At 45.6% G+C, this 23,635-nt stretch overlaps 1 protein-coding gene and 1 long non-coding RNA gene across 3 annotated transcripts in view; both read right to left on the bottom strand.

Annotated features, from left to right (window-relative positions):
- Window positions 1-12,974, bottom strand: part of LOC135394861 (uncharacterized) — a 251,215-nt gene extending 238,241 nt beyond the window's left edge. For both annotated transcript variants that reach the window (XR_010422974.1, XR_010422973.1), the window contains exons 1-2: window positions 12,713-12,974; window positions 1,459-1,516 (exon numbers count right to left, since the gene is read on the bottom strand). This is a non-coding gene — a long non-coding RNA (uncharacterized LOC135394861). The remainder of the gene's footprint in view (window positions 1-1,458; window positions 1,517-12,712) is intronic.
- Window positions 12,975-15,801: 2,827 nt separating this feature from the next.
- LOC135394859 (uncharacterized) lies at window positions 15,802-22,888 on the bottom strand. Its single transcript, XM_064625888.1, has 7 exons — window positions 22,807-22,888; window positions 22,139-22,254; window positions 21,323-21,490; window positions 21,068-21,199; window positions 20,918-21,014; window positions 17,193-20,782; window positions 15,802-17,057 (listed from the first exon to the last, which is right to left on the bottom strand). Exons 2-7 carry the CDS (start codon window positions 22,215-22,217, stop codon window positions 15,838-15,840), a joined length of 5,286 nt encoding a protein of 1,761 aa, XP_064481958.1. The 5' UTR covers window positions 22,218-22,254; window positions 22,807-22,888; the 3' UTR covers window positions 15,802-15,837.
- Window positions 22,889-23,635: the final 747 nt, after the last annotated feature.

Below are 23,635 nucleotides of genomic sequence, written 5' to 3'. Positions count from 1 at the left end.
ATCAGTTTCGTCCAGGAATTCTTTTTGGGAAACAAGCTTACATTCATAAATGGGTAATCAGGTAGAACTTTAACGTGTTGCCACGAAATGACCGCCCGAATTCGCCAGTAGTTGAGCGATGGGAACAGGGATGGATGACGCACAGATCTAAAGTAACTCGAATCACAAGAAACGCCTCCTTGCCAGTTATTAGCTCGAGTGACATTGTGACACTCTTTGTTTTTAGTGCCTTGAGACTTCGCTTTTGGTGACAAGCTCGGTGATGGTGTTCTCATTTATTCGTTCAAAGCGTTTCAAAGCGTCGAGGTTAGTGTAGTTTCCCTTTCTTTTATTAATAACGCGTCCTGGAGTAGCCAGGCCCGAGTGGCTCGAGACTACCATCTCCATTTTTTTCTTTTAAAATCAATCAATCAATCAGCTCGAGTGACTTTGTTCCCTCCACGGATTTCTTATTGAAACCGTGAGACAGACGCCGTTTCGTTACGCTTATGCAGTTATGTTAATCGTCACAGGTGGTGGTGCTGGGGAAAGGGCACGCCGTTGTCGGCCTCACAGAGGTGGGCAACGTCACGACTGACACTCTGGGGGAATGTGCCTCTTGGGCCGACTTCTAGGGGAACTGTGCCGACATATGCCACAAAAAAGCGTATACCTCACGATTTCCACAAATTAGGAGTGATAACGGCCTTCAGCACGTTACGTGATGAAGTTTTCTTTTAAGAGCTTGGGAACACGACAAGACAGTGCACATAAGAGTTAAATAATAAGAGTAACAACACTACCAATCACTAATTTTATACGCTGACCGTAATAGACACGAAAGCCTTTTCCCCCGATGACGAAGTAGACTAAACGTCGTCTGTGGGCGGCACATCCATTAGACTTTTCTGGCGCACCAAGCGTGACTAACTATGTTACCTTCAACTTAACCAATTATTCCACCAAGTTGCGTGCAATTAGATAGAAGAGATTTCACGCAACGATGTATTTTACTCCAGATACAAGGGCTTCGCGTGGAAGCAACGGAAGACTTGCCTCGGGAGACAAAGGTCGCCCCTGTACACCAATTACACCAGCTAGCTTGCGGGCACTTGCTATGTTCTAACGGAAGACAATGTTTCTACGCAGCAAGAAAGAGAGGCTCCCAAGCAGGGTTGTATCGCGGTCCCCAAAGGCAAACGCGGGTACGACATAAATTACAGTATCCTGCTTCAGTCACGGTTCTGTTAACTCCAAGTTAGTTAACGTACGAGTTACAACTATCTAGCGTTGTAATCGTAATAATCAAAAGAGAATAAAGCAAAAAAAAAAGATTCTTCGTTCGTTCGCTGATATTCTTCGCATTATTAAATCATTAATTCGCGGTGTCGTTAGGAATGATAGCGTCTCATAAAGCATTATTCGAGCAGACAGAATGTTTTCGTGAATGCCTCATGCACGACTTTGCTCTATACCTACTTTTTATGCTCTCCTGTTAGTATTGTGGATACTTGAACCGAAGATCAAAATGAGAATCCTGAAACGAGAAGAAAGAACGTCAGTTTTCGTCGTTTATCGTACCCACTGAACTAACAAAAATGAAACGTCTCCACTGCACCTCCTCTTGCTGTAATGTATCCCCTACGTTCGGGTTTCCCAAGCTATCAGCTGTATGGTCACTGAGCAAACACTACCAGACAATACTATATCTGATCGCTTGGGACCACAGAGCTCCTTGGTTCGTCTAGTAACGCTGTGGAAGAAGGTTCGCGTACAACCGAGCATTGTAACAAGGCTTTCACACTATGCACCAATCGCGATTTCAGATTGGTTATTAAGCTGTTCGAATTCCCCAATAATCCAATAATACTTATCACGAGCCAGAGTCACCTTCGCAAACCGTTACAGCAGCGTAACAGCGCAAGACGTTCTTTTTTATCGATCAGTAGATAATGCGTGCATGCTATGTTGCTTTTTCATGCTACAACACAATGCACAATGTTCCATTGTTTAAGATGCCGTAATATGAGAAGATTATTCCTCAACTTTCTTCTACCCTCGTGTCTCGCTCACTGTCGCTTTGTAAGTATACTTGCACCTTGCATTCACCTAGGCGCACAATCACAGCGTTAGCCTTTTGCCCATTCGAACCAGATGGAGACATGAATGGAAACACATAGCGGCTAGGAAAGCAACAAAAACGGTGTCCAAATACGCCGTTTATACGGGGCCATTTCCTCGCTGTATGCTAGCTCGATGCTTTTTCTCAAAACGGCATAAATGCACCGAATCGAACAGATTTTGTCATTGGGCCAAACTTCTGCACTTCGTAATTAAAAAGTTAATTAGTGGAAATTAAGCAGGGCAACGCTCCGGGAGGCCGCTTGCGCGGCCATAAAGTGGCACGTTTAACCAAGAATATATCGCCAATTATCGTAATTGAAACGAAAAAAGTCATTTTCCTATTTCTAATGCTTTCTGACTAATATTACCGACAGTCTGAATCTTTTAGCCAATTATTTATATAGTGTGCTCGTTTTGTGTGAAGATGTACACATTTCTTCCACCTCTCTAACGACTCTAGGATCAACGATATGTATAAAAAATTGAATAAGTAATTAAAACCCAAAGCCGTCAAAATAGGCAGACAGAAAATTTAACCCTGATTGATTAAGACCATTAACTAACGCTCTTGGGACCACGTGAATATCGCAGCGCTTCAAAAATATAGAGAGGCTCATATGCTCACTTCACTGAGGTCGTGTTTCACCGCTTTCAGGACAGAAAAACCAAACATAGATCCCTGATGAGACTCCATTAAATTACGGGGATGGCTGAAGCAGTACCACGTCAAGGGAGCATGCAAATGTTGGTCGTCCTCTGGGCTGCCATAACTGTGTTACCGAAGCAGCCATCCTAAGTCTCGGATACGTTGATATAGTATTGGCATGCTGGACTATCGAACGGGGAGAAAGCTTCAAAAGTTGCGAAGCTCTCGAGACTGCAGTCCAGTAGCATCATTGTTATTATTTGAAATGCATTTCCGAACGTTTCCAGCCGTTCCCGGGTTCGTGTCGCCTTGCCTCCTGTAAAGGGTACTTCCCCATAGATACTGGTTTTAAAAGGAGAAGCCCCCTTTACGAGGCAACTCCATCCGTCATCAATCATTACTTCCGTATATGTGCGTGTGTATCGTTCTGAGCTCTTCTGCTCACTCCGTGCATCAGTAAGAAAGATCTGGGTTTCTGGTTTACTCCCCAGATAAGGAGGTAATCGAAATCTATTTGGAAACATCGTGCTGAGTCTAGAAAAAGTATATACTGGTACAGCGCTTTCCAGAGAGAAAGTAACAACAAAAATAGAGAGACAGAAAGGAGCATTGCAAGGTTGCCACCTTTCCCCTTTTTTACGTTTTCTTTTTCTTTCGTTTTTCTTTTTTACGCGAAAACGTCTGTAAGTGCGGCTTGGTAGCCAGGCCAAAATTTACGACGCAACAAAATTATGTCGAATTTCGTGAAGCGATTACTCGGTGAGTAATAGACCGATAGCGACCAATCGGCTAAATCCATATTGCTTACGCGTGTAAGATTCTAGCTAACTGGTCATTGCTGCGACTGACCCAATCTCTAGGTGTGGCTTGCGCGAGCGAGAGAGACGGAAATATAAGGCTACGCGTAACGTTAAATAAACATATCCCTAAAGCACAGTAGATGGGTAGAAATCCAGCGAACCGGTAGAGAAGCACGTAAGAAGTTGCCTCAGGACAGGAGCCGCCGATATTTCGAACAAAGACTGTTCTTCTTCTGGGAAGAAGTACAGAAGAAGAACCGTCTCTGTTCAAAATATCGGTGAGTCCTGTCCTGAGGCAACTCCTTCCGTATCCACCTAAAGCAGTTCTTTTCTCTTTTTTAGAGCGCCAGTCCTGTCAACCGATTGCACCCAAGTACTTATGCGCCATTTTCGAGCCATTTAGTACGGTAGACTTCAATACACAGTTATGTATTGAAATTAGAAGTCAAAACATATTCCCGTAGCAGCATTATTCCAATGCAGATTTATAATGCTCTGGTACAAAAAAAAAAGAAAGAGAAAACGACGTACATAAAAAAATTGTGACATCTATTTGTGGGTCGCCCCTGGCGAAGAACTCGCCATACATGAATGGTTAGGACCTTCATTCCTAATCTCCTTCTTCTCTAAATGTCTTTCCTATTTTTGTCCTCTTTCAAACTTTCCATCTGAAGTGCAGCACATATATAGTCCGTGTGTGTTCAAGCGAAAACAGTGTCGAGGCTACTAAACACATTATAAAGCCATTAAACCAAGCACTGCTGTTTCTTGTGCTGCACAGCAAAAAAAAAACATTGCTTTTTTTTTCAGTAGCGGCGTCTACTTTTCACTTCCGGGGGGGTCAAGTGGGAAATTTGCGCCCCACACCCCGTATGCTTGCTTCCCGAAAGTTTGCTATTTTGCGCTCCTTTAGGCGGGCTCAGGGGGGGAGGATTCTCAGGGTAGCGTATTGCACTTACTGAGGGCAACTATCGAACACAATAACAACCAACACCTTTACACAGCTCCGGTCTGTGCAATGTTCCCTCTTCGACGGATAACCAGACTAAATGCCCATACACACGCGCGTTTCTGTTTCGCCCATATCCGCGCGCTTTGTTTCGTTCAAACTCCGCAGCTCATTGCCCATAGAACTTCAGTTACCAAATCAGAATCATCACCGCCTCCATGTCTGGTGACGCAATCGCCGCCATATTACTTTACATAGCGTTCCACCCGGCTCATACTTCGTACAGAACGAAATAAGTATTTAAAGAGATTGAAACATTTATTTTACTAAAAAACAAGCTTTCGGACGCAGTCCGTCCTTAGTCAGGTGCGATACATTGAATACTTGGTAGAGATATTTGTACTAATGTACATCAGAGAAAGGGGACAAAAAAGGACAAAGATGTACATTAGTATAAATATCTCTACCAAGTGTTCAATGTATCGCATGTGATGAAGGACGGACTGCGTCCGAAAGCTTGTTTTTCAGTAAAATAAATGTTTCAATCTCTTTAAATACTTATTTTATTCACTTGCGAGTGCTAGACGTCTCCCATTTTTGCCTGTTAAGTTCGTACAAAACGCGCAATATATTGAGCCAAGTTGCATCTTTAATATCGGCTCAATATTGCCTTCTACTGATCCGACAAAAAGGGTACAACTTTTGAAGCATATTCGGGTGTTTGCAGGGTTTGTTCGTTACATTTCTTATTCCGTTACTACGTTGGCGATTGACGCAATTCGAAACGGAACATCATTAAGTCTCGTTTAGCAGAAACAATTATGCAAATTAATGAACCGTCAAAGACGTTAAAGCTGTGAAGCGCGTCACGTGACTCGTGCCGACTGACGAGAGCAATTAAAAGCCCATTTCGGACTCGGCCATTAAGAGAACGCGGTGAAGAGAAAATGCGTGCCGATTCAAAAGGGACTCCCGTTAGTTTTCTAAAAGAAAGTGCGCATATGTTGTGCGTCAATTGGACAGCTAGTGGAGTGCATCAATGGACTGGACCAGAAACTTATATAAATTCGTTTTCAGCACGCCTATAATTATAAAACAGAGAGAGCAACGTTGACTAAACTGCAACATATTCGGCGAGCAGAGGGAAACCACGGATGTAATGATGTGCTAAGGGTACTCAAACGCGCTTCCAAAAAATAGATATTCGCTGGGACCTCTTTACTACGAGATGAAATGAAAAACGAAGAAGCAGGGGGAAAGGCAAATTTCAAGCAGATTTTCTCCTTTTTTCTTCTTAAAACAAACAAACATGAAGCAGAATCTCTGGCAAGACATAGCGCATGAGAGAATGGCATAAATGCATGCAAACTGGTGGAAGGCATTTCCTTCGTTCTTTAGCTACTTCAAGCACGTTCACTCTCCAAAGTCAAAATAAAGTTGTTGTTGTTGTTCAAGCACGTTCTTGTGTCAACCTTCTCACGCGTACCTTTTTATGGGTTTGGAGACGACGCGTTGTTCCTGACATTACCATCCGTCGTACGACCCTAATCTCGTGGAAGGGGTAATGGTACCGATGTCACTTTTTTAGTGGTAGTATCGTTTTACTCTTTTCTCAAGCAGCACAATGTACTGAAAGTCGAGTGCAATAGGGGTGGACGGGTAGGTGGAAGACCTTGAACGAACTGGTAAAACTAAAGAACATTGATAAGACACATACCGTCCACCCCTATTGCACTCGACTTTCGGTACATTGTGCTGCTTGGGTCGTGTACCTTTTAATGTATATACCGTTAGAGAACCCTTATCTGTTTCCTTTCTTTCTTTCTTTTTTCTTAATAAACATATCCCCCACTTATCTGTATTCTAGTTCTGCCGCCTAGGCTCGCTCTTCGTCCATTCCGAAACGTAATAAAGAGTGCTTGGGTTAGCTCAGCTCAGCACAAAAGTACAGCAGCACTCGGAAGCAAAGCTTTATTGCAAAATGCAGGAATATTCGATCACGAACAACAAGCAACATTCGTTCGAAAGGTGTCCGGCGGAGATTGTTATCTTGGCGATAGCATATCTTACCGGAAATCAGAAGACTCAGGTTCGACTGCTGGCATAAGGAGGGCAAAAACAACTTTTTCACACCTTTAAAGGTGTGCGCCATGCACATTAAACCTGGTTGCCTAACGTTGTACCTCCAGGTTTACAAAATTCAGAAAGCATTACAAACGATCAGGTGTTAGTTCAAATCTTGCTCTCATTATGTCTTGGATGTCGTAGATACGTGCTAATGGATATATGCATCGCTAGCGATAATCGAGCACGTGCAAGTGTCTACAATACTGTTCAACAATGTCGAGACTTGAAAGACTGAATTTTTGGAGGACAGAAAGCACGCGAGTAAAGAAGATTAGTGCTAAACCGTACTCCATTATGACGTTACAAAAATTACACCAAAAAGGGTGTGCGCCATGCAGATTAGTACACCTTTAAAGGTGTGAAAACGGTTACAGTGATAGCAAGAACAAATGCCGTTGACTGCGTGATTCTAGGTGTGCGTAGTTTTTATTATTATTATTATTATTATTATTATTATTATTAATAATAATAATAATAATAATAATAATAATAATAATAATAATAATAATAATAATAATAATAATAATAATAATAATAATAATAATAATAATAATAATAATAATAATAATAATAATAATAATAATAATATTATTATTATTATTATTATTATTATTATTATTATTATTATTATTATTATTATTATTATTATTCAATGATACGTTCTTAACGCTGTTTTCTGGGACACCCTGTATGTTAAAGCCTCACCCTTACCGCCACGCATTGGGTCCCCGCGTTCGAGCAACCTTTTGTAACACGGATAACACAGGGAACATTCGCGCTATACCGTGTACCATGGAGAGACAACACGAGCCGACAGGTGTTTTCTATATGTAAATGAACTGTTTGCTTCCGAATACATTCACTTCAGTCGAAAAACATCGCGGGCGGAACTGAAGACGATGTAGACTTCCAGAGTGTTTCCACTTCAGTGCGAACGTATTTGGAATGCAGCGGGAACACTGCTTGTGAATATGCATGGGAAGTTGAGAAAGGCTTCGTAGTTTCTGTGGAGATTGCTCCGCGGCCTTTTGTGTTCTGAAAACACGCGTGACATGTCTAACAGCGCGTGTCTCGTAGGACGTTTCACCTCGCAAATTTTGGTGTGGTAACTTTTGCGCACCACAATCATAGCACGGAACTGTTCACAGAAGCGAATTCGGTTGAACAGCTACAGACTGACGTACGGTGCTGACAGACGTATACAGAGGACGTTCAAAAGGAACACCCCTTGAATTCTTGGCATGGGAAAACTATGTCGAACGATCGGTCACATGCATGCATCCAAGCCACTTTAACTAACTTTAAATGAAAGCTTACACTTTTTATTTTAATGCTTTAGCATTAGGGGTGTCAAAATAGAAAAAGCTGTATGTATGTATGTATGTATGTATGTATGTATGTATGTATGTATGTATGTATGTATGTATGTATGTATGTATGTATGTATGTATGTGTGTGTGTGTGTGCGTGCGTGCGTGCGCGTGTATGAGATTGTGAGGCCTCACCGAGACAGCGGTACAAGTGGACATGTAAAAGAGATATAAGAGGGTAAACGTAAATGGAGGTAAATGATTTGGAATTGAAGTAGTCGAAGGTAACTAAGAGTGAGAGGTAACGGTAATTGAAGGTAATTAAGGGCAATTAAAGCAAGAAATCTGAGTTTAAAGGTAATGAATGTAAAATACATGTAATGAAGAGAAATATTAAATTAAATTAACGATTACTATTAGAATGAGGAGGTAATTATATGTATTTAAAGGTACGTCAATTAAAGGGGAATTGAGAGTAATTAAACCAGGTAAACGTAATTAAAGTGAATTAAAAGAAATTCAAGACTACCTCTGTAACCTGCGGTTACCTTCGGTAATTAAAGGGTAATTACAGGGTAATTGAAAGGAACTAAAGATTCCGCTCGATCTTCCTTGCTTATGGAGAGACCATGGGAGGCTGTAGGCAGAGAACGTTTTCATCATCCCTAGCCACAGCATTTTGTGACAGACCCTTTAAAATTATCAATCACTCCCGCGATGTTCCAAATGAATCGCGTTTTCTATAACGAACCGTTCGGTGGGTGAACCGCGGAGAGTAGTTTCTTTCCTCTAATGAGGTATTGGCTTCGACCGTAATGATGGAATATCGCAACCCTAATGGGTCACCACTCTCTATACTTTCTGAATCACATTTTCATTTCAGTTTGCATAGCAATTTTCGGTAGTCATTGTGCGGCACGCTGATTGAAATACGACGTAAACATTAATTTGCTGCTCCGGTTCTTAACGATTCTATGTTGGTATGCTTCGTTTCCTTCATTAATACCAAATACCTTTCCATTTGCGTATCTTCTTCTATATTCCTCAGAATAATATAGCCATTTCCTCACCCTACGTGCACGTAGTCTGCGGAGATGTCTTTCCATTTCTTCCCGCGCAGATGTAGGCCAATCATATCGACGGTACATAACAAACGAAAGGAAGCGCCACCTGTCCCACGCAAGGGCTCATGGGTACTTACAGCTCCTTAGAGCATTACGAGACAATCAGAGAAGTAGAAGAAGAACAACAACATTCCCAGTGTGCGCAGCATCACCATCAGCTGGGGTAGACCATAACGGAAGCAGACGACATAGCAGTGTCCCTCAAAGTTCCCAAGCTGCTTTGCGCCGCGCGCTTGGTGGCGCGCGCATCTTTGTAAAATCGTCTATTACAATGCAATCGTTTATTCTGTTGTGGTAAGAATAGCCCAAAGTTTGTACAAAGTGCTGTATATTTTCGTTGTTTCGGTTACGACGTTTTAATGGGACGCATAGAGCAAAACACAAAGAGCCTCTTTGAACAGTCTCTGATCGAAATATCGACGGTTCTCGTCCCGAGGCTCTTCCCGTAACATACTTTGAATAAGGCATTCTGCTTTTTACTCAAAGCTCGCGCTGGTGGCGAGAACCTCACCCTTGCCTTCGTTATATCGATAAACCTTTAAATCCAGCCAACATTTTTCCCAGCGCACGTGAAGACACAACACCAGTTTAATCCAGCTGTCCACTTGAGATAGTTGTCGTAAAAAAAGAGATGAAGAAGAGAGCGGGTGGGACGAGTAAATCCATGTTGCCAGCAGGAAGTTCGGGAACAACGAAATTGGTGCCGCCACTGTACGTGATTAGGGTTAGCAGGGAAGGTTGAGGGAGAAAAAGGATCTTCCTCCAGTCCCACGGGGCCGACCCTTCATTAGGGGACTAGCGACTTCCCATAGCCTGTTACAGCTTCAACAACAACAAAAAAAAAAAGAAGTTCAGTCTGCCTATATAGTGTCATAAGAAAGTGAAGTGAAAGTGAAGACCAAAGTGCACCTCACTCGGACTTTGTGTTCTTGCTTTTATTATTTACGGATTTACTTAAATTCATTTGCTTACTCTTTATTACGTTTCGGATTGGACAAAGAGCGAGCCTAGGCGGCAGAATCAGAATACAGATAAGTGGGGGATATGTTTATTAAGAAAAAAAGAAAGGAAACAGATAAGGGTTCTCTAACGGTATATACATTAAAAGGTACACGAGGTGCTGACGACGTGGATGGGACTGATGGCTTTCTATAATGCGCGTGCTGTGTTCACGATCACACAGGTGGAATACTTGTGCAAACGTTAATCTCGGGAGTCGTACCCCCATTCTATGGGGCGGTTCACGGTACCTAAATTGGTCCACTGAAGACGAACTACTGGAGTCCCTTGAGCCTTTCAGGGGCACAAAAGTCAAGCGGGAATTGACCTTCTCTCGTGAAGAAGACGGTTCGTCAAAACTGACGTGAAAAGCAATTCCGATATTCGAGCAAGGAACAGGACTTGTTCCCTTAGTTCACCTGTCATACGGATCCTGTTGTCGAATATGTTCCGCCTTCTGTGCAAAGTTGTAAAGGTCACATTGCCAGGAATGGCTGTGGCCAATAGGAATGTGCTTTCACTGTGAGGTTCATTGGCCAAATTACCGCGAGCAATGGGGTCAAGTATCGCCTCTAGCGATGAAACACCCCATCATCATCATCACCCACACGCGCTGCATAATACGGGTCGTAGCTCGAACGAAAAAAGCGCCGCGTCGGAATAACAAACGCTCTCAAAAAGTTGGCAATACATTTGCTTGCAAAAGTTCGTTGTAAAGGTCGCGAATTTCGCTCTACCGACTTCAAAATCACTTCGTTATTTCGGTACATTCGTTATACAGGAATTCGTTATAAATGTCAGAAGTACACATTGAATCCTATGGGGGCCTGACTAGACCGGGGAAAAACGTTCGTTATAATGGTCTTTTCGTTATAAAGGCGTTTGACTGTACACACTCGCACATCATAGGCCGTTCCCGTCTGCACAAAGCTACTTCCACCAATGTACGTAGAATATGAATTACTTTGAACCAGTCAACGAATGGGTTGAACGCCGAAATGGATGATCAAGATAACACGGTAACTATAGAGGAGTGTACAGAGTTCAAATTATAAGCCACCGCTACCAGAATTGTGTTGTCAGACGCAGTTTGATGCCACTCGACGTATTATTGTGACTCTACACACCAACTGTGTATTTGGAAGACCATAAAAATCACCAGTTCACCGGTCATCCAAGACTGCCCTTTTCGAGCTCTAGCATGGAGGGCAGAGCAGGCAGCGCAGCAACGAAGACAAATGACTGCAATAAGTAGTGCTGTGTGCCCTACGTGGACCAATAAAACACAATTACCCGTAAGTCTGTTGCTGTGTCTGTTTTCTAGTAAACTAATAAATTACGTTGCACGCTGTTCCGTGTGCCGGTGGCAAGCCGATAAGTTCGATGATACTTCTCAATTGTCCGTGCGGTGTTGCTATACTGCCTTAACAACAACAAAAGCTACATCAATGGCGATGGGATGATTGGTGATTCATTATTGGTGGGACGATGGGTGATTCACCCCAACAATTTGCGGTACCATACTTCAGTGCATGTAGGTTAATATATGAGTGGGATGACGATGAAAAAGATGAGGCACACACACACTCGCGCGCACAAATGACACACGCAAATGAGATATCACACACGCTCGTGCGTCGTAACTGATAGGGATGGTATACCAGAACGTGACGTAGTTGCCGATAACGGGGAACGCAGTTATATAGATAACTGCGATAAAGGTCCAGGAGGACAGTGACATGCCAATCACCAACCTTGTGGTGCCTGTTGCATTACGGGTTATGACGCGTTTTTGCGCAAGTTCCGACAGAGAATATTTATGCTGAGCCAGTTTTGTTACGAGTGGGGATTGAACCAGAAGGTACGGTTGTAGCGCGTGCCACTCCGAAGCGCAATACGAACGTAACGACTATAATCATGACGTATAGTTTCGATCACCAATCGGAGAAAACGTACATCTCAGGCGGCATACATTACCCACGGCTGAATCCCAAGGACAGACCATCCGTCTCCTCTGTTCTGCACCCATGTGGCGCGGGACGTTGTGGGTGAATGAATGTCAACACGCCGCGTTCAATCGATACTAATGAAAAACGCATCATATGAAACGATTTCTTACACGCAATCGAATGCTCTAGCAGAATCACAGAGCCGATTAGTTCTTTACAATCACAGCGAGACGCTCGATACCAAAGAACATTCATCTCAAAAAAGGAAGTCACTGAAAAGGCTAGCTAGCTGCAGGACTCGAACGCACATCTTCAGCACTGCCGCTCCAAGGCTCGACCGATTGAGCCAAGCTAACACACCTCTCCAACGACTTCCAAGGATGCGTCATTTGAAGGGACAAACCACATCCACTCACACACTCATTGCGTCCTTTGTGTGTATGTGTTGTCCTTTCTTCTGTGTTTCAGCCTCAGACCATCACATTCCACCATAACATTCATCTGTCGTCTCTTATCAGCGTGGCACCGCTTTCCACGTGCTCTCATGTAGCTGAATAATTTCAGCTTAAAACACCTCAAGCCCTTGACAGCTGTTGGACGAAGTTGACAGTACTTTCATCGGTATGGCGTAGCCATTCGAAGCTGTACCTACCTTTCTTCTAAACACGGCCTAGCGAGAGAGAGCGCACGTAACAGCATCCTTACCTCGATGGCGAAGAAGTCCGTTGTCCCTTCTAGTGGTACCAGGCCAATCTCATCATTCCACACGGAACAGTTTCTCGAAACGCCGTCAGACTGGACGGAACACGTGCTCTTTCACACACTGCATACGGCGCCGCACTCCACTAAAACAGGAAACCGCTCACAGCAGCAAAAGCAAACAGGAAGCACAATTTGTACGCGTGGTCCACGCATGAACAACGCACGCGTTATCAGCGTTTCCCCCGCGGACTGCTACACTCGGGAGTGCGAGCAGGGCGAATGTCCGCGACATCAGGTATGACCGCAAATGAAAGTAGTGCGGACTTTCTCACTATAGTTGCGTCATCCAGAATGTATGTGAGTCAATGTAGAATGTGTTCGTGATGATGTCACCGCGAGGTTATCGTACATACCGAAACGAATGGCAGTGTGCATGACTCAGAATGTTATCGGTTGAGTGGGTGCAGTAGATACGGTACTTCGAAGTGCAGGCTATCAACTGTGTGCTAACATTCTCCAAAGTTTGTGTTCCATCGAATTTGCAAACTGTAGAAATATGTGGACGCGCGGCTCGTAAGACATACGGGGTAGATTATATATATATTTATTTATTTATTTTCGTGTTAGCGCCGCGAAGCAACTGTGGCTTACAGGGTAGCTACCTATAAAAGTTTACCCATGCGCTGTACTCACGAAATGCTCAATGTAGGTGGTTGTAGATGGGTAGAAATTCAGCGAACCGGTAGAGACGTAGGAAGGGAGTTGCCTCAGGACAGAAGCCGCCGATATTTCGAACAGAGACTGTTCTTCTTCTGGGCCCAGAAGAAGAACAGTCTCTGTTCGAAATATCGGCGGCTTCTGTCCTGAGGCAACTCCCTTCCTTCAATGTAGGTGGGAAATTCATGTGTCCTCCTCGAACCTGAATTGGTATGTTCCATCGTGGTAAATTTCAACCCGATTCAACGTCGCGATCCAAGAAGCTCCAAGTTCCTTTGCGAAAACAATCGAGATCACATTATGGGTAAATTTTTATAAGCAGCTACCCTGCACATTTTGGAAATAATGTGGCGACTGAGTTCGACTGGGTCAACTGCAGCGGATCTTTGTCTTTGTTTCTGCCTTTCTTTATATAGCCTTCGTTCGACCTCTAAGGCTGTTAAGGTACGTCTTTGCTCTCCAGCACGGCACACTGGAACGTCGAGCTATGCCTAAACTTCTTTGCCGAAACACTTAGCTGGTTGGTACTCCGGCGAGCTTTCCATCGACCCAATGCTGTGACGATGAGACAGATACCTTTGTGGATCTTCGACCAATCGTCGAACGTCGCCTGTCTTCCTAATAGTCTTTCGGACAAGAATTCTTCTGCTTCGTCAAGAAATCTTCATCACATAAAGCAGCGTGAGACAATATCCAAGTGCGCTACATTCGCTCTGCACTTTGAGGTACACGTAACGTCATCACGACGGCTCCGTGATCTGACACGTACCTTCCACTTTCGGAAACTTCAAGGACGTCCATCGCACCTCGCTACACAGGTTTGTGTATTATTATAGCACATAAAATCGATCCAAGCGCGTGCTGCTTTGTCCTCGGTACCAGGTGTACACCACCGCGTCGTCACAGTGTCGTTTCATCGCGTTCACCGAGACGCTTTCCCCAGTCGTCGAACTTGTCATTCCTCCTTGTCAGTTCCACCTCTCAGCTACCTCAGTTACCTCTTCAGTTCCAAGACGGTGCCTTAAGCTTCCTTCCTTGGCATTAAAGCGATGCCATTTATTGTGTGCACAGATGGCACCGAACAGCAGGTCTGGTCTCATTTGACCAGGAGGAGGCTTTTGATGCGGTGCGGTCGCATATACAGTCCAAAATCGTCCTTAAAGCGAAGCGTCCATATTATCGAATACCAAGGAAATAACAAAAAAATCAGAACGTTTCTTGAAAAATATTTTCGAATTAGTGCCTGCTTGAAGGACCGTTGGCTTGGCGTTGCTGAAGTCGTCGACGCCAGAGCCTGACAACTTGCCTTGACAACTGTACCGCTTCTGTTCTCGTAAGCTACAACTCCTTGCACCAGGATGAGCCGTCATACAGCACCATGACGTCATACAGCATTTTCCAGGCTCTTCACGCCCGCAAATAACTCCCTTTCCTCTTATAGTTCTTGTGGACGGTTGCGAAGGAGGGGGCATAGGTCCCTAAACGCAACGGAACGTCTTACTTTCAAAAATTCTCCTGCAGAACGTGGGGAGAGGCTTGCCCTCCACACTGACTACATAGACTACCATAGATTATGATCTGTACCGTGCTGGACCGTCCATTGTTCGAAAAGCGAGTTTTCATATTAACGGTCCTCTAAAAAATCGTTCATAACTCGAGTTGTCCATATTAACGGGGCCCATATCAACGAGGACAGGCTGTACCCAGTAGTGCAGGCCGTTGGTTTTATTCCCGTGGTAGTGGGATAAATCAACACCACCTAGAAGAGAAGGCCTCTCCAATATCCCCTCGCCTTCGCCATATACGTCAGCCTACTCGCATGGTTTCTCTTCAATGAAGCGCGTGTCGTCTCCTACGCCGGGACACATCTTTCGTGGGATTGGCCGACGCCTATCGGAGTAGGATGACATTACGCTGCGGAGCGCTACGGAGCTGCGCTGAGCTTCTGTCCAGGTGGTGTTGGATTTTATACCCAGGACTTTCGGCTTGCATTGAAGTGAAAGAGTGTGTGTGTGGGGGGGGGGGCACTTCTCAGTGGCACAAGTACACCACAGGCACGGTTCCCTGGTTCCAACCTAACGCCAGATGCTAGTTGTGCTATGTGCTAGTTCTATGCGGCAAATTAGTGACCGCACTATTCATGTGAACAAAAGTTATGAGTTGATGCCTGGAGAGCGAAGTCAATGGTGACGTTAACGAGAAGTTGTGACCGGTTACACTGATATGTGGTTCAGTATATCGTGGACGCATTTTAGTGCGCGTCAGGGTAATCAAGGAAAATACTATTGTTCTATACATGTTGCTATTTCGCGAGGTCCTAACTCTCTCACATCGGCGTCAACGGTATGTTTCCCATATTGATCCAATCAATTCAATCCACTATACATTGGTTTATTATAACGATGAACACTTCAAGCTATTTCTTCGCCTTCCGTACCAGCTTCGTCCATAGTCTGCATCGTAGTAGACGCCAAGCTATGCATCTCTTCCTCCTCAGACGACTCGCTCGACATTATCATATCTTGCGAAGACGGGCGTCCCGACGCATCCAGGACAGACCCTCCATCGCCAGGCCTTAACGACGCCCTCCTGGCCGCGTTCAGCCATCGCTGAAAGGGCAACGAGTCCGGTTTCCAAAGACGGTTCTTCTCAAGGTACGAAAGGGCGCTCACGCACTTCTTCAACGGTTTCTCCTCTTCGACGGAATGCCCTATTCGGCTACGACCTTGTGTCATAGACGGCGTCATGTATTCCGTCGAGTTCGTACGTCTCAACATTCTGAGACTGATCGGAGCCACGGCGCTCGACCGTGAACTGCTGTAGAGAGGGAACGGCGTGCGGTACGGCGCCGTTTTTCGCAGCGTTTTCTTGAGCGATTTTGGAGAACCGCTGCTAGAGCTGTCTTCGAAACTGGCTTGCTCTGCGATGGTGGTTGCACCGTTGGGCGAGAAGACCTCACTTTGACGTTCCGTATTATAAAAGCGCCTGCCTCGGTCGCAGTCGACAATGATTGTTACCTCCGACGTACTTTCGCACTGTGGAAGACCTGGAATAATGCGGTAGTCTGCGCTGGACTGCAAACTGGATGATTTCTTCCTGTCGGTTTCGATATTTGGTGGTTTAATTTCTAGTGAAGTCGGGTAGTCAGTCTTCGGTATCATCTCGTCCGGTTCATATGGTTGCGGGACATTAGAAGAAATGGGCGTACCTTGTAAGTCGTAACTCACGTACGTGGTTGACTTGGGTGTATCCCGCGTCACAGACGTCTGGTACGCCGTTTTATGCATGTACAAGAAGGTCTTCAGAAGTGGGTTCATCTGGTTTTCGCGGATGAAGTTTTCGAGGTCGATCTCCTCCAACGTTGTTCCCTGTCTTGTGTCGTCCAAGCCATGCAGCACATGAGCCATGGATTCGGTTTCCATAACGTCGCCCGAAGGATCCGTTGAAGGTGAGATTTGGCAGGATGAGACTTCCTTGTAGAGGGAAACAGTCCTAAGCCAATATTCTGTATACGACTTGGAACGCGGGACGAAAGCAGGTTCACCATCAACGCTGCCTAGTCTGTCGGATGGAAGGATGCCGTGGAATGACGCAGATTTCGGCCTCGTTCGTTTTCCGTTGGTGAAGCCACCTGTATAGGTTTCTCATATTACTGTTCTCATATTTAATAGGTTATTATTAAATATCAGAGCTGCAAGCTATTTAAGCTAAAGCAGTGTAACTGTAGCTAATATCTCTCTTTTTCGAGCATGTAGCTATTACGTACTTTTCCGGTCTCTTTGTCCACCTTCTCTCGAGTCATCGGTTTTGCTGCCTGACACGGACGAAAATCTCACGACTGCAACTCCCGTGGTGGTGTAGTTTGCACATATGCTCTCGGTGTCACGATATTCTTCTCGAAATGGCTCAGTCCATCTGGCGGTGTTGCAGTCGGGAGGAGAAGACGTCGTTTCCTCTAGAGGTACGATATTTCCAATCGCGCCTTCGCGCGTGTGGTGTTGAGAGGGTGTCACTTCGGGTGTCATCTGTTGTACTCCTGCTGCGTTCTTCAGAACATTTTTCCTGTATTCTTTTAGGAGCAATTTAGGAATCTGAGGGACCCAGCTCATTGTTTTAGTGTCTTGATCTCGATGTTTTTCAGGTGGTCGTCGCCTTCTCGGGCTAAATGGAAATCGGGTATCAACAGAACGACGAGGTTTTCTGCAATCGTTAGACCCTATATTAGATTCTGATGAATTGACGACAGTAACTTGAGATAAGAACTTTGCCATTTCTTTCTCTTCTAAGTGAACATGACCGCCTTGATCCAAACTATCTTCCGTCATCTCAGTCGTCGCCATTGCAGCCGTGGTGGTATCCTCTGACGACGAAGTCTCACTCCCGGGGGCGTCACCATCAGGTCCATGAATAGGCATAGAGTCTATGCCGACCTCTGGGAAGCTTAATTCCGTGTAGAACCTTCTCGTTGATATAGACGATGTCTCTTGCGTAACCGTGTTCTCAGCCGTCGTAGCCGTGGTCGTCGTTTGTCCAGGTGAGTCTTTCGAAGATGAAGAAGTTTGCCGAGTTCCTGATGACGGCTGCAGGTCGAATCCATCCGCTGTGTTAGCTTCACCGCTCGACCGCGCAGTTGTAAATTCACACTCTCGTTTAACAGAGTTCGTTGATGGTGATTCTGGAGCAATAAGCTTGTTGCGTGTCGAAGTACCAGAGCTTTCCCTATTCACCTTTTCCAAAGGCTCATGGGTGAGCGCTAGCAAGTTTTCGTGTTCGAAAGGCACCGGAGGAGCCGTTGTGCTCTGGATCGACGGCACCCCATGTGTTGCGAGCTGAAGAACATGGGCGTACTCTTCTTCCAAAATTTCCTTCAGCATATTTTTCAAGTCGCCTCTTCGTAGGCGCGAAAGTGGCTGACTGAATGCTTCCAGATCAGCTTTAGGCGCGGTGGAATTTCCTTTGGGATTAATATCAACATTGGAAACGTCACTGGTGCTTAGGAAGTCCTCGTTCAAAAGCACGTCTTGCATCAAGTCGTAACCGCAAACAGCCTCCTGCGTAGCTTTTGCTTCCGGGAACTTCCTGTGGTCTTCTACAGCTATGGCTCGATTTGGTCCTGCGACTCTGTTTAAGCACTGGATGATGTCGTTCTCGGTGATTGTCAACTTGACCTCTTCGCATGCCTTTCGAGGTGGAGATAACTTAGCTGTAGTGTCCTTTAGTATCGCGGACGATGCGACTGTTTGGAGGTTCTTCTCAACGATCTCTTCAACTTTGCTGCATGCCATATCTTGTCTTGGTGTATTTAACAGAAAGAGCGCAGGACATTGAATATCTGAAGGGGGGCTACTTGAGGTGGGATCTACGTATGCGGCAGCAGTGCCTGTCCTACTTTCTGTTACATGGAAGGAATGCGCATATTCTTTCACTTCGCTCAAAGGCCCCGAAGAGCACAGAATAATGCTTTCTTCAACGGGCGTTCTGTCACAAGCGTCCACTTTCTGCAGCACGTCTTTGCAACCCCAACCATGAATGTACGTACAGGACCTATTGAGAAGCCTGGACGTCGACGGATTAGGCATGTATGACCCTAGTTCCAGTCGTGACAACGAAAATGAACTATCTTGTGTGTGATATTGTAAACCTCCCCTCTTTCTTGAATAAGGGGGTAGAAGAACTGACTTGTTCCTTTTCTTCTTAGGTATGGTTTCCAGGTTAAGTAGTGGCGTTTCTTCTTCGGCTTGCAGACCTACGACCTCGTCTTTTATCGGGAATAAAACGATTTTAGGTGGCTTCTTAAGAAGCTTCTTTGGTATACTGCAGAGCGAGGTTTCTTCTCTGACTTGCAAGACATTGTCAGAGTCAATGTAGTGTACCCTTGGGTGTACCATTTTTGTGAATCCACCAACATCTGACTGTGTTCTATCAACTTCCCCATTGTTTTGCAAGGAATCATTTATCGAGGGACAATCTGCAGTAGCTACCGTCGGAGCCTTGCCTGCAAGGTACGCCTTCAGACTATCCCTAGGACGATTGTGAAGGTCCACATCACTCGAAATCGGCTCCAGAACCAGTTTTGCCGAATCTGATATCGGCAGGGTCGTCGTTGGAATGAACTTCTGTTGTCTCATAAAACGATTGGGGTCGGAACACGAGTGAAATGATTCGGTCGTCGGATTATCTTGTCGTTCGTCTCTAAGAAGGTAACACCTTTTTGGAAGACGATCGGGTGTCTGTGTAACAGGAAAAGCATCGATGGTTGCAGGGGTGCTTTGATGAGTCTGCAAGCGAGGAACACCATAGACTGGAGGCTCCGGAAAATTTCTACCGACCCGATGTTCGGAGACCGTATCGCTTATTCGAATTCGCTTACGTGGATCCTTCGAGACAGAGTGTGGAGTTAGAATTCGACATAGGGTGGACACATCCGCGTACGTTTTGGCTTTTGCTTCGCCGCACCCTTTATCGAGAGAAGGAAGCAGCTCCATGGTTTTATTTCTTGGAATAGCGCTGGACGTCCGACAGGAATCTCCGAAAGACACTTGGTCAACGCTGGGGGCTTCCTGCGCCGCCATAGTGTGTAGCTTCTTGCGTAGCTTGAGCAGAGTTCGAGAATACACGGCTCGGACTGTATCAGAAAACTTGCCCTCGTCAACTTCTACTCTGCATTCGTCTCCTTCGATTCTGCGGAGCCCATCTGGGCTGCTTTGCGGGTTTGAGAGCTGGTCTATAACTATCCTCATAATGTGTTCTAGGTCCGCGTTCAAGTTGAAATATCGCCTTTTCTCGTCGTCTCCGTGCTTTGGCGATGGTGCGTCCGCATTCACTTCGGCGTGTTGAATATGCGGTACGACAACATCGTCAGCTTGCCGTTGAGAATCCATAGATGTCGCCATGTTTGGAGTGGTAACTGGGGAGGTCTGTTGCAACGGTTCGACTGATTTCTCAGAAATCTTCGCCCTGTGTGACGTTGTCGCTCTAAGTGAAGTATTTGCTGTTGTTGGAGACGTTTCTTGAGAAAGCAGTCGCGTTGCTCTGCGAAGGTCAGATTCCAACGAAGCTATGTCCTCAAAGTCCAACGGTTCGTATGGCACGTGGACATCGACCACAACCGTGCTCTCATGGGAGGTTCTGGTAGGCCTGGTAGGCCGGATTTCGATTAGACTTTGCATCTGCGGAGAGAGCACGGGCTTTCGAAGTACCATATCTTGTATCTTATCTTTGCAGTCATTGAAAATGCGCTTGATGCCTTTGCTTAACAGGACCATCGGAGGATCATCCGCCTGATGTCGCCATCGATAACGACCATGTGGTCCTTCGTCGCTATCTTGGTGTCGGCCTTCTCTGACAATTATGATCCTGGAACAAATTGTGAGGGTATACCGGACTTTGCCACTCGATTACTCTTCCTTGAGACCGCATAACACGGTCTAGCTGAATGTAATTAACGATATCCCTAGAGGCTTTATGTGATGTGCTCTACCGAGACGTTACCTGGCCACAAGAGCTGCAAAGCCTGCGATAGCTCCGATGCTCATGAGAAGCATGGCAAACACGTTGGCCGTCTGGGAAGTAGTACTGGATGCTGAATCTGTGCGGTAAGAAGAAAGTTAAGATCACCACTTAACAGGATGTGTGTCTAACCTGGGATGCACAGGTCCTTCCTTTTCATAACGTTCGGTGGCGAGCAGGTGCAGATCTGGTTCACACATTCCACATAAGGGTTGAGGAACGCACATTCGGCGGTGTCCGCGCAGTCTTCAAAGATCAGGCGAGCTGGACAATTAGGACATTGTTTTTGCTACCCGTCTTTTGTTCAACTCGCTGTTGCATAGCGACGGTAAAATCATAATCTTCGCTAGAACAGACTACACTGAATATGTGTCCAAGGCTTCTTACCAGAGACACATCTTGGCTGGTCGTGCTCCACTACACGAACAGGTGTGCTGTCGGGGCACTGACAGGTTCCTGTCGAGCCTTGCTTCTCGATGTTGCACACTTGGCCCAAGACTTGCACGCAGTCGAAGTCGTCCGAGCACCGCTTGCCTGTCTTGTGCTTCGCAGTATCTGGAATATAACGTAGCACAATTGAGTTCTTCGGGGCTTTCGCCGCTGTGTGTGTAAGTAACCAGACAATGATAGCGGTATCTCTACTGAAACGCCGAGTGAACGAAATACACCCTGATCTCTGACCTGTGTGTCGCAACGGGGTATTCGCCCTCTCTTTTCGAAAGTGGGGAGAAGTAGTACACGGGGTAACTTCGCCAATAATCCCGTTGGCTACCGTGGTACAGGGCGCGTCCCAATGAAGCCTACTGAGGGATTCTCGCATGTTTTCTGTGGCGGGTAGTTTTCTTGGACTACCCAAATCCCAGAGCAATAAGGTTAGCGCACCACTCTCTCTCATGTACCACCGTCATCTCTCCCACCCCTCTTGCAGGGTGCAACGAGCCACCCCTCCACAGTAGGCTGACCGCAGCTTCCCCCTACATCACCTCACCACCACCCACCACAGAGAAGTAGCACTCTGTAGAGGCGTTTGATACGAGCATGTTCTACACACGAGTATGCATTTTTTAAGTGGCCAGTAAGCGGTGACATGTTCTTAAGTTGACGTTAACATTGCCCCGAGTTTGAGCCTTGAGTTTGGCCTGCTCCTGCTATGTTCTTAAGATTTGCCCCGAAGGTGCGTAAGGTTATTTTTAGAAAACTTGCAATAAGTTGGCGCAGGAGTTGGTTCGTGGATGAAGAGAACTTCTTCCCTCGCCTGTCGCTTCCCCGCAGAGTTCTCCATTTGCCATTGGAGGGTTTCTTGAATATCAGTTTTGAAACTGAAATTGGAGAATGAGAGCAGAGTTAATCTTGTTGCCATCTAGTCATTTGGCCTCACTCTAAGCCTAATTCAAGCAAGAATTCGAGATGTTCGTCCTAAAGTGGTTACGTCAACTGTGATGCTTTCAACCTTTAGGTGCTTCGTTTAGTACATCGTTCTTTTGTCAACATTAACTCGTACCCTAGCTTTAAAACCGCTTTAAGCTCACATGTGAGGCGGGCGCTTCAATTGCGGGGCATCCATCTCAAGATCTGGTGACTTCCGACGTGTGGGTTTTGAAGACACAGTCTGCTGCCTAACCCTCCAAGCGAGAAGGACCAGAAGAACGCGCACAACATGCATTCCCGCTTTCTGCGCGAGTACAACAACAGCAGTGTACATAGCAAAACGGTCCTTGAGAGGTGAACTTAACCTGCCTGGTTCGTCTTGAAAGAGGAAGAAATATTTTGGAAGGAGTCAGAAGACGCAGCCTACTCTGCTAGTGGAAGGTGTCCACTTATGAAATGGTCCACTTATGGTCCTGGTGATGAATGTGCTGGAAGAGAATTACCTAAACACCCACTGCGGTTCTCTGAATGGTTCTTCTTCTTCTTCTTCTTCGTCCCACGTTCGGTGGAGTGAGATCACGAGGAAGTTTCTTCCTCTTCTTCTTCTACACGCATTCCTTCTGACAAGAAGACTATATGCTGCTGCCGTGTAGGTCGAACCGAAAAGTCTCCAGCCCTGATCACCTTCCAGTTTAATTTCACAAAAGCTTCTGGTTGACAGCTTTTGACTTTGGTATTTAATAGTTCTTAGGCTGGTGGCCTCCTGTGTCCTCTTCCAAGCGGGAAACTGTTGTGACACTAGTCTGCAAGAATCCGTCCCGCAAATGGGGCCTGAATGCTCACAGACTTGTGTCTAGTAATGTCCCCTGAAATAAGCCTCGGCGGGGGGGGGGGGGGGGGGGGGTACGGATATGAATACATGTTTGTGGGTGTGTGCATTGGAGCTCTATTTGACAACTTCAGAAATTCAGGGTGGATGTTGCAAAACAACCAAGGTGGGTGTCGGAAAATCCCTGCCAGTACCACTACTCGGTACACCCTATGAGGTTATTTCGAACGCAATCCTGCTGAGAATTGCTCTAGTCCTTGGACTTAATTGTTATCCCTCCTTCTCAGGCATGGGCAGCCCCTGAACGGTCCCTCAAGCTGCATTCCTTGACATCAAGCAATTTTTTCACGCAACGGCAACTTTTGTCTGTTTTCATCAGAACAAGACTTTTGGTATGGTATACACCACGAGTGCATGTACGAGAGCATGTGAAAATTGCTGTTTTGGTACCTGCTGCGCCCAATAAATGGCATCACGTAATGCCAAGAAATGAAGTTTGAGGG

Source organism: Ornithodoros turicata, chromosome 5 (assembly GCF_037126465.1).
Source record: "Ornithodoros turicata isolate Travis chromosome 5, ASM3712646v1, whole genome shotgun sequence".
NCBI classification, from domain to species: Eukaryota; Metazoa; Arthropoda; class Arachnida; order Ixodida; family Argasidae; genus Ornithodoros; species Ornithodoros turicata.
Note: the sequence above shows the minus strand (reverse complement) of the source record. Positions and strands in the feature narration are given on the sequence as shown.